At 42.5% G+C, this 18720-nt stretch overlaps 1 protein-coding gene across 1 annotated transcript in view; it reads right to left on the bottom strand.

Moving 5' to 3' along the window:
* CIAPIN1 (cytokine induced apoptosis inhibitor 1) overlaps positions 1 to 1573 on the bottom strand; it is a 48361-nt gene extending 46788 nt beyond the window's left edge. Inside the window, exons 1-3 of the mRNA XM_067144640.2 lie at positions 1173 to 1573; positions 714 to 1051; positions 441 to 618 (exon numbers count right to left, since the gene is read on the bottom strand). Coding sequence (XP_067000741.2) covers positions 441 to 618; positions 714 to 1051; positions 1173 to 1326 — 670 coding nt within the window. The 5' untranslated portion in view covers positions 1327 to 1573. The remainder of the gene's footprint in view (positions 1 to 440; positions 619 to 713; positions 1052 to 1172) is intronic.
* Between the last annotated feature and the right edge of the window lie 17147 nt (positions 1574 to 18720).

Genomic DNA, 18720 nt, shown 5'->3' with positions numbered 1-18720 from the left:
AAGAACAATTGATTCTGGACTTATATTCGAGTATGTACATTTCCGTTCGTGTTGTGTCTTGGGAATCAGCTGTTTGTACTCATAACAATTTGGCACTAATGTCTGACTTCCAGAACTGTCAAGTCGAAACTTACAGAAACTAGTTGTTTAGGAGCTTTTATTGTTCCCTAGTTGGCAATGAAATATACCTGTGTTGAATTCTGGGAATGATGGAACAATGAATTAATTTCAACCAACAGCAGTATTTGTTCATGCAGCTATTTGGAAAATGTTACTCATTTTGTGATGTTTTACTATAAAAGTAAACATACTTATCAGGGAGGGCAGGCTTGTCCTCACCACTGGCAATGAAAAACACTCTCTCCTGCATGTAATACAAGGTAAGGTTTATAAGAATTAACTTCCTAAAACCCTCTCAAAATAAAATCATGTAAATTAACCTTTCAGAGATGAAGGATCAGGTTTCTTTAAGTCACTTTCATCCAGTAAAGTATCAGAGTCGATAGTCTCAATATCATCATCCAGAGTATCATCCAGTTTCCACACAGAGGCAACTTCAGCAGATGGTTTCACTGGTGCTGTTGTTTTGCCAAAAGAAAGCTTTGCAGATGAACCAACCTAACAACAAAGATAGAAGGCATGAATTATTAAATACTGTAAATATCAGATTACATTACAAACTCTTCTGTGAATACATTAGAAGAAAATCTTACTTCAAAATTTGGTTTCTTACAGTGAACCTCAACTATGGATATTTCTTCATTAGTATTTACTAATTCCTTTACTCTATCAATCTCATTCTTACTAAGGGAAACTGGTTTGGCTTCAGAAATGTTTGTGAGCCCAGTAAGTTTTAAAGTAGTTGCTAGCTTTTCTGGTGTCTTCAATTTGTGTCCATTTAGTTTTGAAATCACTGGCTCTTGGAGTATCACAGTTCCTTGAGGTTTCACTATTTTTACAATTTCTCCTAACTGTTCTACTGTATGAAGAACTGATTGTGGAAACATCACACTTGACAGCACAACATCAAAGGATGACGCACGATATGCAGCTGAAAAACAAACAAAAAATATGGTGTATTAGAGAGAGGCATAGTTCCTCACATATAGGCCTAGGCTATGTGAAGAGCTTTTTTTTTTTTTAAAAAAAGGGGAAGTTAGAATTATACATACCCATACATAACCGGTCTACATTTTCAAGAGCCACTCTTCCCGCTTCTCCTGTAATCCTTCTTACCTCTTCGACGGTATCACGAAGTTTCTCGGCAGGAACCGCGGAACCCCATACAATCAATACATGATCACCGTTTTTAATATCGGGATACATACTTGTAAGAGGTTATAAAAGTCTGAATAGTGTCGGAACAATACTGATAACAACCAGACAGTGATTAAAGTTCAACGGTGCCCAAGTTTACACACTAGATTTCACTTAATGACCAACAAACACATGAAAATAAATACACCCTACAAATTGGACACGCTCACACTGAAATAAAGGCAAGTTGCATTTCGTAACATTATAATGTCATAGTCATCCAAGTCGATCTGTATTCCGAATCGAACTCAGTCAATATAAGCAGTGTTACCATCTACTAAGCTGAAATTCCCCCAGGTCACTTCTAAAATCCCTCTAAATGATGCAATAAACCCCCAAACAACAACAACAACAACAACAACAACAACAACAACAACAACAACAACAACAACGACGACGACGACGACAACAACAACAATACCGCCGTTATTCACAAAAACAATAAGTCACTCGACAGAATCATTCACACATCACAGATACCGCCTTACTTTAACACACCACGCGAATAGTCTAAAGCTGCGTTTACACAAGCGAAACTCTCTCGCGAAAGTCGCTCGGGTGAAACTTACTCGCTTCGAGTGAAATTTCGCACTACCCAAAACAGAGCGCAATTCAGAGCGGGAGAAAATAGCGCGAGTGGGGCGAGCCACCTTCGCCAAGCCTGAACGCTTCTGTTCTTGTTTCGCAGCCAACATGGAAACTTGTTTTGTCCCTCCAGCCACTGCAGCCGCGTTTTCCATCATATCAATGTCATTTTTGATGAAGAAAGGGAAGAAGAAAAATCGACGATGGTGGAGCAAACAATTATTCCTTTTCCTTTTTTCTATTCGCTTTACGTCGCACCGACACGGATAGGTCTTATGACGACGATGGGACAGGAAATGGCAGTAGTATAATAAGCGGGTTCTGCGGCCTCCTCCCGCGGGAAATTTGAATTTTTGGCGGGAAATTTGAATTTTGGCGGGAGATTTGAATTTGTAAACAAAGCCACGTGCTTTTTGACAGATGTCATCGACAACAACGCATCGCTAACCTCACTGCTGCCATCTTGACGAGCCTAAACCTCAGTGGTACCAACTTAACCTAACTAGCGCGAGGTAAACAAAGCCACGTGTTTTTTGACAGCCACGTGCTTTTTGACAGACAACAACGCATCGCTAACCTCAGTACTGCCATCTTGACGGGCCTAAACCTCAGTGGTACCAACTTAACCTAACTAGCGCGAGATAAACAAAGCCACGTGTTTTTGACAGCCACGTGCTTTTTGACAGACAACAACGCATCGCTAACCTCAGTACTGCCATCTTGACGGGCTAAAACCTCAGTGGTACCAACTTAACCTAACTAGCGCGCGATAAACAAAGCCACGTGCTTTTTGACAGCCACGTGCTTTTTTGACAGCTGTCATCCGCCATCTTTAAATTACAGAGCACCGTGCTGCCCTCTTTATCGCAGTAGCTGTAAATTCGCCACCCGTCATTCGCAGTGCTGCCATCTTGGCGGACCTAAACCTTAGTGCTACCAACTTAACCTCGCTAGCGCGAGATAAACAAATCCACGTGCTTTTTTGACAGCTGTCATCCGCCATCTTTCATCTATAGAACACAGTGCTGCCCTCTTTAGCTACTTACCTTTGAAATGTGGTGGCGGATAATTTGAAAAATGCCTTTTGACAGCAGCCATCTTTGAGCACCGTGCTGCCCTCTTTAGCTAGATACCTGTGGTGGCAGACAATTCTACGTGACAGCAGCCATCATTGAGCACAGTGCTGCCCTCTTCGTGGTGGCGGGAAATTCCACGTGCTCTTGTTTGGAAACAAACTCTCGTGCTTTTTTCTGACAGCTGTCATCCGCCATCTTGCGTCACAAACCTCAGTGCTGAACTCTTTAGCTAAATACCTTTGAAATGTGGTGGCGGCAATTTGAAAAATTCTATGTGCTCTTGTTTGGAAACAAAGCCACGTGCTTTTTGGACAGCTGTCATCCGCCATCTTTAATCCACAGAGCACCGTGCTGCCCTCTCTATGACATGTAGCAGCGGGCAATTTGAAAAGTTCTGTTAGCTGTCATTCGCCATCTTTAATCAAGAGAGCACCGTGCTGCCATCTTTAGCTAGATACCTTTGAAATGTGGTGGCGGCAAATTGAAAAATTCCACGTGCTCTTGTTTAGTAAACAAACTCACGCGCTTTTTGTCAGCTGTCATCCGCCATCTTACATCGCAAACCTCAGTGCTACACTCTTTAGGTTCATACCTTTGAAATATGGTGGCGGATAACTTAAAAAGAAAAATTCTACGGCAGCCATCTCTCGACGCTAATTGCACAAGATGGTGGCTATACATGACTCCTTAATGGTGCTTACGCAAGATGGCCGCTATACATAGGTTCTTATGAGACGCCCTTGGGATGGTTGCGCAAGATGGCGGTTGATCTTATGAGGTGGCTTAAGGGTCCTTGCACAAGATGACTAGAGACGCCTTAAGGATGCTTGCGCAAGATGGCGGACGCAAGATGGCGGCTATACACGACTCCTTATGAGACAACTTAAGGGTGCTTGCGCAAGATGGCTGCTGCTCTTATGAAGAAAGCCAGCTTAGAGGCTAACGTGTCATGCTAGTTCGATTCATTAAATTTGGGGGCTTAAATGCAAAATGTTAAATATCTCGAAAACGGTGCATCGTAGAGCAAAACGGACAACATTTTTTCTGCCCAATACCTCGGTTCGCAATAAGAGGGACAAGAAAAACATAGTCTAATGATGAGATCAACGGTTCGGTTCCTACTTAGGCCCTTTGGCATTCGCTCTGTTTTAGTTTGTATTGAAGCAAGTCTTCGTAACATGATCAGGTCTAGCTATGGTAGAGAGTATAACGTGCCGTGCAGGTTCGATTCATTAAATTTGGGGCTTAAATGCAAAATGTTAAATATCTCGAAAACGGTGCATCGTAGAGCAAAACTGATAAAATTTTTCCACCTGATACCTAGGTTTGCAGTATCAGGAACATGATAGCATAAGAAAAACATAGTCTAATGATGAGATCGACGGTTCGATCCCTACTTAGGCCCTTTGGCATTGGCAGCTATCTAATTCTACAAGATGGCGGCTATACATAGCTTCTTATGAGGCAGCTTAAGAGCGCTTGCACAAGATGGCTGCTGCTCTTATGAGACGCCCTAAGGGTGCTTGCGCAAGGTAGCAGCGACAAGACGGCGACTATACACAGCTCCTTATGATACGGCCTAGAGGTGCTCACACAAGATGGCGGCTGCTCTGATGAAGAAAGCCAGCTTTGCATCGTGCAGGTATCTTTACAGCACTAAACCTCATACCTTTCAAATGTGGTGGCGGGTAATTTGAAAAATTCTACGTGCTTTTTCTTAACAGCAGCTATCTTTAAACAATAGCGGCTATACATAAGCTGTTAAGGCCTCCTCTTATGTCAAGGCATAGCTCTATCGAACAAGTTTAAACCTGCATCGGGATAGCTAGAGTAAGCACGTGCTGCAGTGATGACGTCATTATGCATGTTTAGACTTGCAAATCACTAAAGAAACATTACAAGACTAGAATCGAACACTGCACTCTATACCGTTAACTTTATCATGTGATCGGAACATTGATTGAAGTGTTTAGAACACTAAATAAGCGATCAAGACTAAAAATAGAACACTGTACTCGATACAACATGTGTTTAGAACATGTCAGGGGATACCTTTGTTCTAAGAAGATTAGATTACCGCACATTCCTTGTAGGGCTAATAGGCTAAAGGGCTAATGGGCAAAAGGGCTAATGGGCTAATGGGCAAAAAGGGCTAAAGGGCTAAAGGGTTAATGGGCTAAAGGGCTAAAGGGCTAGGGTGCCTCTCCTCTCTTTATCCGGGCTTGAGACCGGCTCTACAACTAGAGGCGGAGTTAACACCCTAAGGAAGGGAGAATGTTGGGAAATAATCTATACGAATATAGCTACTCGATCGACTATATACTACAGATGGATGACTTAGGTGAGGGTAAGCGCTTACTTAATAATACCTACACGACGTAATTCATGCTCTATTTCAAAAATATCTTCTTTGTACTGTGTGTAACCAGCATCATGATAGGCTCTTAGCAGCTTTAAACGTTTTACCAGTACGTTGGGGTCTTTACAGTAGCTTATATCTACATAGGGTAACAGAGGCTCGTTGTGAACTTTGAGTCTATATGCAGACAGTTGATGTGTAGGGACTTGTTTTGATGTAATACGTGCTTCAGCAGTAGCGTTTCTAGGTACAAACTTAACTTGTTTCGATAGCGATGAAGCGTTGAAATTTCCTTCTTCTTTACCTTGCATCTCTTCTTGAGATGTTTGCACTGCGACAGAACGTGTAGTAGGCTTAGGAAATGAAGTAAAATCATCAAGCTGTAATGGCAATGAAACATTAAGATTTTCTTCTTCTTCTACCTTCCCTTTACTACTGTTTTGATCAACATCATTATCCTTATTATCATAATCATGATCTTGCCTCTCTTTATCTTGAAGTTTGTGCTTAGTAACAGAACTTGCAGCAGGCCTAGAAAACAAGGGAGAATTAAAAATCTCTCGCAGAGGTGTACTTTTTAAACATAAATCAGTGTTCGCTGGAATATGGTTGAGCTCTTTGTATTTTGTTCCCGATGAAGCTACATTACACGCGGCTTCATGACGTTGAGCGTTGTATGCGTTCTTGAACTCTCTTCTACAATGTTTGCATTGAAAAATTGTCCTACATGATATCTCATGACGTCTCCTGTGATAGCTTCGGGAAAATGCTTTTCCACACTCTTCGCAAATATACCTAGAAATAGGTTTTTCCATGACGGACTTTTAGCTTCTGCTAACAGATTCTTCTTTGAATCTACTTGACATTTGTTACTCTCTACTTCGATGATGCGAACAGCTTAGCGATTAACAGTAAACTAACACAAAAGCATATAACCAAGGTAGCAACAGTAAGGTTTAAGCCCATCAACATGGCAAGAGTGAGGTTAGCGACGTTCTGTTGTTGGATTTTAAATTCCGCGCTATAACATGCATAAGGTGGCAGCCTTGAGGTTTACCGCCGTAAAGATGGCAGCAGTGAGGTTAGCGACGCTCTATTGTCCTTCAATGTGAGGTTAGGGTCCGTCAAGAAGACAGCTGTCATAAAACCACGTGGCTTGGTTTACTAAACAAGAGCACGTGGCAGTGACGTCACTGTCATGTAATCAATCCTTAGCTCTACGTCGTTAAGAGCAGCATTAGGATTAGCTATGTTTAAAAATCTTGGGAACAGCGCATCAGTATGAATAGCCATGTTTCAAAGCGTGTACACATCACCTATCGATTTTACATGCCTCGACCCTCGTACTAAACTTCTTCCGCTAGATCGTGCTGCTATCTTAGCATAACCTATACGTATGAACTTACAGTACAAAGAATAGCCATGTTTCAAAGCGTGTACACATCACCTACCGATTTTACACTCATCGACCCTCGTACTAAACTTCTTCCTCTAGATCGTGTTGCTATCTTAGCATAACCTATACGCATGACCTTAAGTACAAAGAATAGCCATGTTTCAAAGCATGTACACATTACCTATCGATTTTGCATGCATCGACTCTCGTACTAAACTTCTTCCGCTAGATTGTGCTGCTATCTTTGCATAATTTTATACACATGAACTTACAGTGCAAAGAATAGCCATGTTTCAAAGCGTGTACACATTACCTATCGATTTCACATGCATCAAATATCGCACTAAACTTCATCCACTAGATTCTGCTGCTATCTTAGCATAACTTATACGCATGAACTTAAAGTACAAAGAATAGCCATGTTTCAAAGCGTGTACACATTACTTATTGATTTTGCATGCATCGAATCTCGTACTAAACTTCTTCCGCTAGATTGTGCTGCTATCTTAGAATAACCTGTATCCATAAATTTAAAGTGCAAAGAATAGCCATGTTTCAAAGCGTGTACAAATCACCTATCGATTTCGCATGCATCGACTCTCGTACTAAAACTTCTTCCGCTAGATTATGCTGCTATCTTAGCATACCCTATGTGCATGAACTTAAAATGCAAAGAATAACTATGTTTCAAAGCGTGTACACATCACCCTGAACTTCTTCCGCTAGATTGTACTGCTATCTTAGCATAACCTATACCGGCGAACTTAAAGCACAACAAATAACGATGTTTAACAGCGTGTACACATCCCCTATTGATTTTGCATGCATCGACTATTTTTTTCCGCCAGAGTGTACAACGATCGCATATGTGTATTGCTAACGTATGTGTATAAAGTTAAAGCACAAAGAATAGCTATATTCCAAAGCGCGTACACATCACATATCGATTTTGCATACATCGACTATCGTAATAAACTTCTCCCGCTAGAGTGTACAACGATCGCAATTGTGTGCTGCTACCTATGTGCGTGAATTTAAAGCATAAAGAATAGCGTGTACACATCACGTATCGATGATGCATGCGTCGACTATCGTACTAGGCTTCTTCCGCTAGAGCATGTAGCATTCGCTTTTGTGTATCCCTAACCCATGTGCACGAACTTAGAGCACAAGGAAGAGCTATGTTTCAAAGCGTGTACACATCACCTATCGATGATGTATGCATCGACTATCGTACTAAACTTCTTCTACAACAGCGTGCAATCATCGCTTGTGTGTGCTGCAATCCTAACATAACCTATGTACACGAACTTAAAGCACAAAGAATACCCAAGTTCAAAGCGTGTACACATCACCTATCGATTTTACATGCATCGACTTTCGTATTAAACTTCTTACACTAGAGCGTGCGACAACCTTATAAGTATGCTGCTAACTTAGTATAACTTATACGCATGAACTTAAAGCATAAAGAATAGCGATGTATAAAAATCTTGTGAACATAGCAGCAGCAGTAAGAATAGCAATGTTTTAAAAGCGTGTACGCATTGCCTATCGATTATACATGCATCAACTAGAGTACTAAACTTCTCCCGCTAGAGTGTGCTGCTATATTAGCATAACCTATGTGCATGGATTTAAAGCACGAAGAATAGTTAAGTTTCAAAGCGTGTACACAACACCTATCGATTTTGCATGCATCAACTATATTAACACATCCCGCTAGAATGTACAAATTTCACATGTGTTTGCGCAGCTACTTTAGCATGACCTATGCGCACGAACCTAAAGCACAAAGAATAGCGATGTTTAAAAATCTTGCGAACATAGTAGCAGTAACAATAGCAAGGTTTAAAAGCGTGTACGTATCACCTTTTGATAATGCATACTACTGACTGACAGAGCAAATGCAACACCAAGAAGGAGTGGTCAGAACTTTATGCCAATTGCATGGTAGACTGACGTCACTGAGGTATGCTCATGATGTGAAATGCGCCGCTGTGCTGCGCACGTAGCGAACGATAAATGGGACACGGCGTTGGCGAATGGCCCACTTCGTACCGTGATTTCTCAGCCGACATTCATTGTAGAACGTGTTGTCGTGTGCCACAGGACACGTGTATAGCTAAGAATGCCAGGCCGCCGTCAACGGAGGCATTTCCAGCAGACAGACGACTTTACGAGGGGTATGGTGATCGGGCTGAGAAGGGCAGGTTGGTCGCTTCGTCAAATCGCAGCCGATACCCATAGGGATGTGTCCACGGTGCAGCGCCTGTGGCGAAGATGGTTGGCGCAGGGACATGTGGCACGTGCGAGGGGTCCAGGCGCAGCCCGAGTGACGTCCGCACGCGAGGATCGGCGCATCCGCCGCCAAGCGGTGGCAGCCCCGCACGCCACGTCAACCGCCATTCTTCAGCATGTGCAAGACACCCTGGCTGTTCCAATATCGACCAGAACAATTTCCCGTCGATTGGTTGAAGGAGGCCTGCACTCCCGGCGTCCACTCAGAAGACTACCATTGACTCCACAGCATAGACGTGCACGCCTGGCATGGTGCCGGGCTAGAGCTACTTGGATGAGGGAATGGCGGAACGTCGTGTTCTCCGATGAAACACGCTTCTGTTCTGTCAGTGATAGTCACCGCAGACGAGTGTGGCGTCGGCGTGGAGAAAGGTCAAATCCGGCAGTAACTGTGGAGCGCCCTACCGCTAGACAACGCGGCATCATGGTTTGGGGCGCTATTGCGTATGATTCCACGTCACCTCTAGTGCGTATTCAAGGCACGTTAAATGCCCACCGCTACGTGCAGCATGTGCTGCGGCCGGTGGCACTCCCGTACCTTCCGGGGCTGCCCAATGCTCTGTTTCAGCAGGATAATGCCCGCCCACACACTGCTCGCATCTCCCAACAGGCTCTACGAGGTGTACAGATGCTTCCGTGGCCAGCGTACTCTCCGGATCTCTCACCAATCGAACACGTGTGGGATCTCATTGGACGCCGTTTGCAAACTCTGCCCCAGCCTCGTACGGACGACCAACTGTGGCAAATGGTTGACAGAGGATGGAGAACCATCCCTCAGGACACCATCCGCACTCTTATTGACTCTGTACCTCGACGTGTTTCTGCGTGCATCGCCGCTCGCTGTGGTCCTACATCCTACTGAGTCGATGCCGTGCGCATTGTGTAACCTGCATATCGGTTTGAAATAAACATCAATTATTCGTCCGTGCCGTCTCTGTTTTTTCCCCAACTTTCATACCTTTCGAACGACTCCTTCTTGGTGTTGCATTTGCTCTGTCAGTCAGTGTAGTAGCAGTAACAATAGGAAGGTTTAAAAGCGTGTACGTATCACCTTTTGATAATGCATACATCAATTATCGTACTAAACAACTTCTACGCGAGCGTGCGACCATCGCTTGTACGTGTGCTGCTATCTTAACATAAACTATGTGCACGAACATAAAACATAAAGAATAGTTATGTGTAAAAATCTTGTGAACATAGCAGAGTGTTAACTACGTAGGTGTAGACATTGAACTTTGCACGCTGAAGCAGCATAATAAGTGACCGTGACGTCACAGCCACGTGCTCTTGTTTAGTAAACCAAGCCACGTGCTTTTTTGACAGCTGTCTTCTTGACGGACCCTAACCTCATTGAAGGACAATAGAGCGTCGCTAACCTCACTGCTGCCATCTTTACGGTGGTAAACCTCAAGGCTGCCACCTTATGCATGTTATAGCGCGGAATTTAAAATCCAACAACAGAACGTCGCTAACCTCACTCTTGCCATGTTGATGGGCTTAAACCTTACTGTTGCTACCTTGGTAATACGCTTTTGTGTTAGTTTACTGTTAATCGCTAAGCTGTTCGCATCATCGAAGTAGAGAGTAACAAATGTCAAGTAGATTCAAAGAAGAATCTGTTAGCAGAAGCTAAAAGTCCGTCATGGAAAAACCTATTTCTAGGTATATTTGCGAAGAGTGTGGAAAAGCATTTTCCCGAAGCTATCACAGGAGACGTCATGAGATATCATGTAGGACAATTTTTCAATGCAAACATTGTAGAAGAGAGTTCAAGAACGCATACAACGCTCAACGTCATGAAGCCGCGTGTAATGTAGCTTCATCGGGAACAAAATACAAAGAGCTCAACCATATTCCAGCGAACACTGATTTATGTTTAAAAAGTACACCTCTGCGAGAGATTTTTAATTCTCCCTTGTTGTCTAGGCCTGCTGCAAGTTCTGTTACTAAGCACAAACTTCAAGATAAAGAGAGGCAAGATCATGATTATGATAATAAGGATAATGATGTTGATCAAAACAGTAGTAAAGGGAAGGTAGAAGAAGAAGAAAATCTTAATGTTTCATTGCCATTACAGCTTGATGATTTTACTTCATTTCCTAAGCCTACTACACGTTCTGTCGCAGTGCAAACATCTCAAGAAGAGATGCAAGGTAAAGAAGAAGGAAATTTCAACGCTTCATCGCTATCGAAACAAGTTAAGTTTGTACCTAGAAACGCTACTGCTGAAGCACGTATTACATCAAAACAAGTCCCTACACATCAACTGTCTGCATATAGACTCAAAGTTCACAACGAGCCTCTGTTACCCTATGTAGATATAGGCTACTGTAAAGACCCCAACGTACTGGTAAAACTTTTAAAGCTGCTAAGAGCCTATCATGATGCTGGTTACACACAGTACAAAGAAGATATTTTTGAAATAGAGCATGAACTACGTCGTGTAGGTATTATTAAGTAAGCGCTTACCCTCACCTAAGTCATCCATCTGTAGTATATAGTCGATCGAGTAGCTATATTCGTATAGATTATTTCCCAACATTCTCCCTTCCTTAGGGTGTTAACTCCGCCTCTAGTTGTAGAGCCGGTCTCAAGCCCGGATAAAGAGAGGAGAGGCACCCTAGCCCTTTAGCCCTTTAGCCCATTAACCCTTTAGCCCTTTAGCCCTTTTTGCCCATTAGCCCATTAGCCCTTTTGCCCATTAGCCCTTTAGCCTATTAGCCCTACAAGGAATGTGCGGTAATCTAATCTTCTTAGAACAAAGGTATCCCCTGACATGTTCTAAACACATGTTGTATCGAGTACAGTGTTCTATTTTAGTCTTGATCACTTATTTAGTGTTCTAAACACTTCAATCAATGTTCCGATCACATGATAAAGTTAACGGTATAGAGTGCAGTGTTCGATTCTAGTCTTGTTATGTTTCTTTAGTGATTTGCAAGTCTAAACATGCATAATGACGTCATCACTGCAGCACGTGCTTACTCTAACTATCCCGATGCAGGTTTAAACTTGTTCGATAGAGCTATGCCTTGACATAAGAGGAGGCCTTAACAGCTTATGTATAGCCGCTATTGTTTAAAGATAGCTGCTGTTAAGAAAAAGCACGTAGAATTTTTCAAATTACCCGCCACCACATTTGAAAGGTATGAGGTTTAGTGCTGTAAAGATACCTGCACGATGCAAAGCTAGCTTTCTTCATCAGAGCAGCCACCATCTTGTGTGAGCACCTCTAGGCCGTATCATAAGGAGCTGTGTATAGTCGCCGTCTTGTCGCTCCTACCTTGCGCAAGCACCCTTAGGGCGTCTCATAAGAGCAGCAGCCATCTTGTGCAAGCGCTCTTAAGCTGCTTCATAAGAAGCTATGTATAGCCGCCATCTTGTAGAATTAGATAGCTGCCAATGCCAAAGGGCCTAAGTAGGGATCGAACCGTCGATCTCATCATTAGACTATGTTTTTCTTATGCTATCATGTTCCTGATACTGCAAACCTAGGTATCAGGTGGAAAAATTTTATCCGTTTTGCTCTACGATGCACCGTTTTCGAGATATTTAACATTTTGCATTTAAGCCCCAAATTTAATTAATCGAACCTGCACGGCACGTTATACTCTCTACCATAGCTAGACCTGATCATGTTACGAAGACTTGCTTCAATACAAACTAAAACAGAGCGAATGCCAAAGGGCCTAAGTAGGAACCGAACCGTTGATCTCATCATTAGACTATGTTTTTCTTGTCCCTCTTACTGCGAACCGAGGTATTGGGCAGAAAAAATATTGTCCGTTTTGCTCTACGATGCACCGTTTTCGAGATATTTAACATTTTGCATTTAAGCCCCCAAATTTAATGAATCGAACTAGCATGACACGTTAGCCTCTAAGCTGGCTTTCTTCATAAGAGCAGCAGCCATCTTGCGCAAGCACCCTTAAGTTGTCTCATAAGGAGTCGTGTATAGCCGCCATCTTGCGTCCGCCATCTTGCGCAAGCATCCTTAAGGCGTCTCTAGTCATCTTGTGCAAGGACCCTTAAGCCACCTCATAAGAGCAACCGCCATCTTGCGCAACCATCCCAAGGGCGTCTCATAAGAACCTATGTATAGCGGCCATCTTGCGTAAGCACCATTAAGGAGTCATGTATAGCCACCATCTTGTGCAATTAGCGTCGAGAGATGGCTGCCGTAGAATTTTTCTTTTTAAGTTATCCGCCACCATATTTCAAAGGTATGAACCTAAAGAGTGTAGCACTGAGGTTTGCGATGTAAGATGGCGGATGACAGCTGACAAAAAGTGCGTGAGATTGTTTACTAAACAAGAGCACGTGGAATTTTTCAATTTGCCGCCACCACATTTCAAAGGTATCTAGCTAAAGATGGCAGCACGGTGCTCTCTTGATTAAAGATGGCGAATGACAGCTAACAGAACTTTTCAAATTGCCCGCTGCTACATGTCATAAAGAGGGCAGCACAGTGCTCTATTGATTAAAGATTGCGGATGACAGCTGTCCAAAAAGCACGTGGCTTTGTTTCCAAACAAGCGCACATAGAATTTTTCAAATTGCCGCCACCACATTTCAAAGGTATCTAGCGAAAGAGTGCAGCACTGAGGTTTGTGACGCAAGATGGCGGATGACAGCTGTCAGAAAAAAGCACGAGAGTTTGTTTCCAAACAAGAGCACGTGGAATTTCCCGCCACCACGAAGAGGGCAGCACTGGCTCAAAGATGGCTGCTGTCACGTAGAATTGTCTGCCACCACAGGTATCTAGCTAAAGAGGGCAGCACGGTGCTCAAAGATGGCTGCTGTCAAAAAGGATTTTTCAAATTATCCGCCACCACATTTCAAAGGTAAGTAGCTAAAGAGGGCAGCACTGTGTTCTATAGATGAAAGATGGCGGATGACAGCTGTCAAAAAAGCACGTGGATTTGTTTATCTCGTGCTAGTGAGGTTAAGTTGGTAGCACTAAGGTTTAGGTCCGCCAAGATGGCAGCACTGCGGATGACAGGTGGCGAATTTACAGCTACTGCGATAAAGAGGGCAGCACGGTGCTCTGTAGTTTAAAGATGGCGGATGACAGCTGTCAAGAAAGCACGTGGATTTGTTTACAAATTCGACAGCTGTCAAAAAAGCACGTGGATTTGTTTATCTCGCGCTAGTGAGGTTAAGTTGGTAGCACTAAGGTTTAGGCCCGCCAAGATGGCAGCACTGCCGATGACAGGTGACGAATTTGCAGCTACTCCGATAAAGAGGGCAGCACGGTGCTCTGTAGTTTAAAGATGGCGGATGACAGCTGTCAAAAAGGCACGTGGCTGTCAAAAAGCACGTGCCTTTGTTTATCTCGCGCTAGTTAGGTTAAGTTGGTACCACTGAGGTTTAAGCCCGTCAAGATGGCAGTACTGAGGTTAGCGATGCGTTGTTGTCTGTCAAAAAGCACGTGGCTGTCAAAAAACACGTGGCTTTGTTTATCTCGCGCTAGTTATGTTAAGTTGGTACCACTGAGGTTTAGGTCCGTCAAGATGGCAGTACTGAGGTTAGCGATGCGTTGTTGTCTGTCAAAAAGCACGTGGCTGTCAAAAAACACGTGGCTTTGTTTACTTCGCGCTAGTTAGGTTAAGTTGGTACCACTGAGGTTTAGGCCCGTCGAGATGGCAGCAGTGAGGTTAGCGATGCGTTGTTGTCGATGACAGCTGTCAAAAAGCACGTGGCTTTGTTTACAAATTCAAATCTCCCGCCAAAATTCAAATTTCCCGCCAAAAATTCAAATTTCCAGCCAGAATTCAAATTTCCCGCGGGAGGAGGCCGCAGAACACGCTTATTATACTACTAATGGCAAGGAGTGGGAAGGAAGCGTCCGTAGCCCTAATTAAGGTACAGTCCCAGCATTTTCTGGTGTAAAAATGGGAAACCAAGGAAAACCATCTTCAGGACTGCCGACAGTGGGGTTCGAACCCACTATCTCCCGAATACTGGATACCGGCAGCACTTACGCGACTGCAGCTATCGAGCTCGGTCAATTATTCCTTGGAAGAAGCCAATATGGAAACAGCTTTATGGGAGAAATGGTACAGCAACCCATTGATGATACAATTGAGAACTTCGTCCGCATGAGTACCCAAGATTTGAAGAACTCGTTTCACTGATCAGTCAAAAATTTGAAAAACAAGACACAACATTCAGAGAAGCTGTAACAGTGAGGGAAAGGTTGGCTGTCACACTGCGTTTCTTAGCAACTGGTGATTCGTACACAAGTTTGCAGTATTTATTTAAAATGTCGAAGTGCACAATATAAAAAATCGTCCCAGAAGTTTGTGATTGAAACACTTCAGGATTATGTGAAGGTAAGGATAATAATTAATCGCATTTAAAACAGTTAATTTAATTTCGTGTGGCTATTTCTAGCCGAGTGCAGCCCTTGTGAGGCAGACTCTCCGATGAGGGTGGGCGGCATCTGCCATGTGTAGGTAACTGCGTGTTATTGTGGTGGAGGATACTGTTATATGTGGTGTGTGAGTTACAGGGATTTTGGGGACACCCAGCCCCCGGGCCATTGGAATTAACCAACGAAGGTTAAAATCCCCGACCCGGCCGGGAATCGAACCCGAGACCCTCTGAACCTCAGGCCAGTACGCTGACCATTCAGCCAACGAGTCGGACGTATAAAACAGTAAATCGATTCGATATTACATATGTATTTTTTAAAAAGTCAAATGAACACATAGGATGTTAATAATTAAAAATTACACAATATTAATTCAATTTAGAAATACATTTCGTATCCAAACCGCACCCATTTAAAAAATAGCGTTTGATATGTTAATTGTTGTGGACCAGTACAAAAAATGGGTGAAAATGTAAAATAAAGATAAAATAATGGAAGAAAAAATAAATCACAAACCAAGTAAAATTAGTCACAAGCACAATAGCCCATCTAAATATGACGAATCCAAATGTTCAGGGCTTGTGCCTTCTGAATGTGGCGTTGTCTGCCCACTAGTGGAAGTTCTTCACATTGACCCAAGAATGCTCCAAAATAGGTACCGGTAGGTTCAAAAAAGTAATGAAATGACACAATTTTGCATTATAAACCACCACTTCTTAGTGCAAGCCTTCGCTTCCTCTACACTACTCTTCTCTATTATCCTAGTATTCACTACCTGATCCAGTGCTCTTATTTTCCTTCGATCTTTCACTTCGATATGATCCCAGTAGCGCTTTCATTTTCGCTCTCACTGTAGAGATAGGAAAGTTTAGTTGAGAACTAATTTCCTTCCACGCATTTTCTCTTTTATTGCGATTGAAATAGTTTTTGTTTTTCGGTTTCCACATAAAATCTCTATTTGTGTAGAGCTCGATGAGCTACAAGCACTGTTCTTGATTCATCCCTCGCGCAACTACGGGGCCCACGTTTACACTGAGAGAAATTCGATGAGCGAAACCCTTTGATGCGCGGACAGAAACAGACTGACCTCCGGCTCGCAGCGAGGGCCCTCACTCCGCATTACTCAGGGGTGAGGGAGCGTTTACAACTGCATGGACTGCACAGTCACACTGAAACCTGCATCCAGTTACGCTATCAGACTGCTATGTTCCCGTACTGCGGGGATTTCCCTCCTACATTACGTTGAAAACTAGTGACGTTTACAGGCGGACCAATGAACTATGTTGCGAGGCCCGCAGGAGAAGGAAGGACAGAGAGAGAAGGCGAGGGATGTGGAATGCATGTCTCCATTGTTTCCATGTATCGGTAGATTGTAATATTAAAAAATTTAGTAGTTGTTATATAAATACACCTATCCGATGGTAGTCAATAAAAATGTAAAGCTACATTCATAAACGTGACGAGAAGAGGGGAACCCAAAGCACGTGAAGGGATCGTACGTTAATAGGTGCTAGAAGAGAACTGTAGTGTCTGAGACAGGCTGGCTAACAGTGAAAAAGAACTGAAGATAAAATCAACACACTAGCGTAACCAAGCATGCTATTGCAATGAAATAAATGTCACCCCCACAGCCCCTCAAAATTCGTCAAAAAATAATGTTCCCCCTAACATTTCCCCTGTCTCTTCTATCCCCCAACTTTCCCTCTGGGACGATTAAATGCCCCTAAATTCAGGGGTAAAACCGCTAAGTTGGCAACACTGAATACAAGACCAACTACAATATCTCAGACCAAGACCAAATACAGTAGAGACAATACGCGACACTCAGCGAGATATCGAGGGACAGTCTCTAGCGGATTGACCTGAGAACTACTGATTCTGTCATAAGAGCACGTGTATTTGTGTGTGAAGTTTTTGGTGTTATTTATGCGTTTCCAGTGAGTTGACATAATTAAATAGTAACGTGTGTCATTCCTTGATATCTCCTCTCAACATGAGGGGAAAGGTATGTGCTGTGTTTGGCTGCAGTAACTATGAAGTAGAGAAGAATGCGCGGTCTTTCTTCCGTTTCCCTCGTGACAAGAAAATGTAAGTAATATTGTGTTTGCATATATATTCTTCCAGTGACAAAGATAATTTTATAGTACTTCATAATCTTATGACCTGTTCGACACATACAGTATTTTAACTGGTCTAAAATATAATACGCCTATTTTATTTTATAGTGCAGCAGTTAACCTTCAATACCGATGTGTTGTTGTAGGTGTGATCTATGGGATTTGAAATGTCACAGAAGTGATTTGGATAAGGTGTACAAGAAACAAGGGACGTTACGCTTATATAAGAATTATAAGATCTGTTCAGATCATTTCCAGGCCAGCGACTTTAAAAATCCTCGACTATACAGCCAAGGGTATGTTACATTTTTACTCTAATTGTACGTAAATATTTCTCAAAGCATCACTATCGACAACATTTTTATACTTTTCTTTCTTTTATCCCTCTTCTCAGATTAAAGCCGGGATTTTATTATTTTCATTCTATTAGTAGGCTTCATGTTAAGAGGAAAATTGTCCGGCTTTTAAATGTTAATTCATTGCATCATGTGTGTAAGGAATATGCCGATGTTTTATTGACAAGTGTCTTAATCTGATGATACAATGTTTTTTTAATGAGAAAAAAGACAAATCTAACCGTAAAAGTTCAGGCAGGAATGCTAAAGCAAAAAAAGTAATGCATAAATGAAAGATCAAGCAATTTCACAGCAGTCCATTTCACATATTGTTTATGTCTAATTTCAGTCTTTAAATAACAACCTTTTAAATAATTCTTCATTCGTTTATCCAGAATTGCTTTAGCAACTTAGAAGTTAATATCTCAATAATAATTTCTTTCTAGACGTAATTTATTTATCCATTTTCGTATATGCATTTCCATTGACATTTGAATTTAGCGCGACTTTTCAGGTCAAGTCACTAGGAGCCCCACCGTCGAATTGTCTCCCATTTTAACAAGGCTAAATCCGTAAGTGTCACATATTGTCTACTGTATTTGCCAAGACCAACTACAATATCTCAGACCCAGAGCCATCTACAGTAACTGTAGTCGGCTATGCTCAGACCTTAACCGACTTATCGAAACTATCCATAATGGTGGCAGCTGGAGTGCTAGCATGCGTTTGTTTTGATTTGTGTAAGCCGTGTTGTTACCAAATATTTACGGAAATTTGAATATTATTAATCGTACATTATATTTATTTATGGTCTTAAGAAGGTTATAGATCCTCTTTGAGTGCCGTAAGAAGCTG

The sequence above is a fragment of the Anabrus simplex genome, chromosome 1, assembly GCF_040414725.1.
Source record: "Anabrus simplex isolate iqAnaSimp1 chromosome 1, ASM4041472v1, whole genome shotgun sequence".
NCBI lineage: Eukaryota > Metazoa > Arthropoda > Insecta > Orthoptera > Tettigoniidae > Anabrus > Anabrus simplex.
The sequence above is the reverse complement of the archived record's forward strand: the minus strand, read 5'-3'. Positions and strand labels throughout refer to the sequence as shown.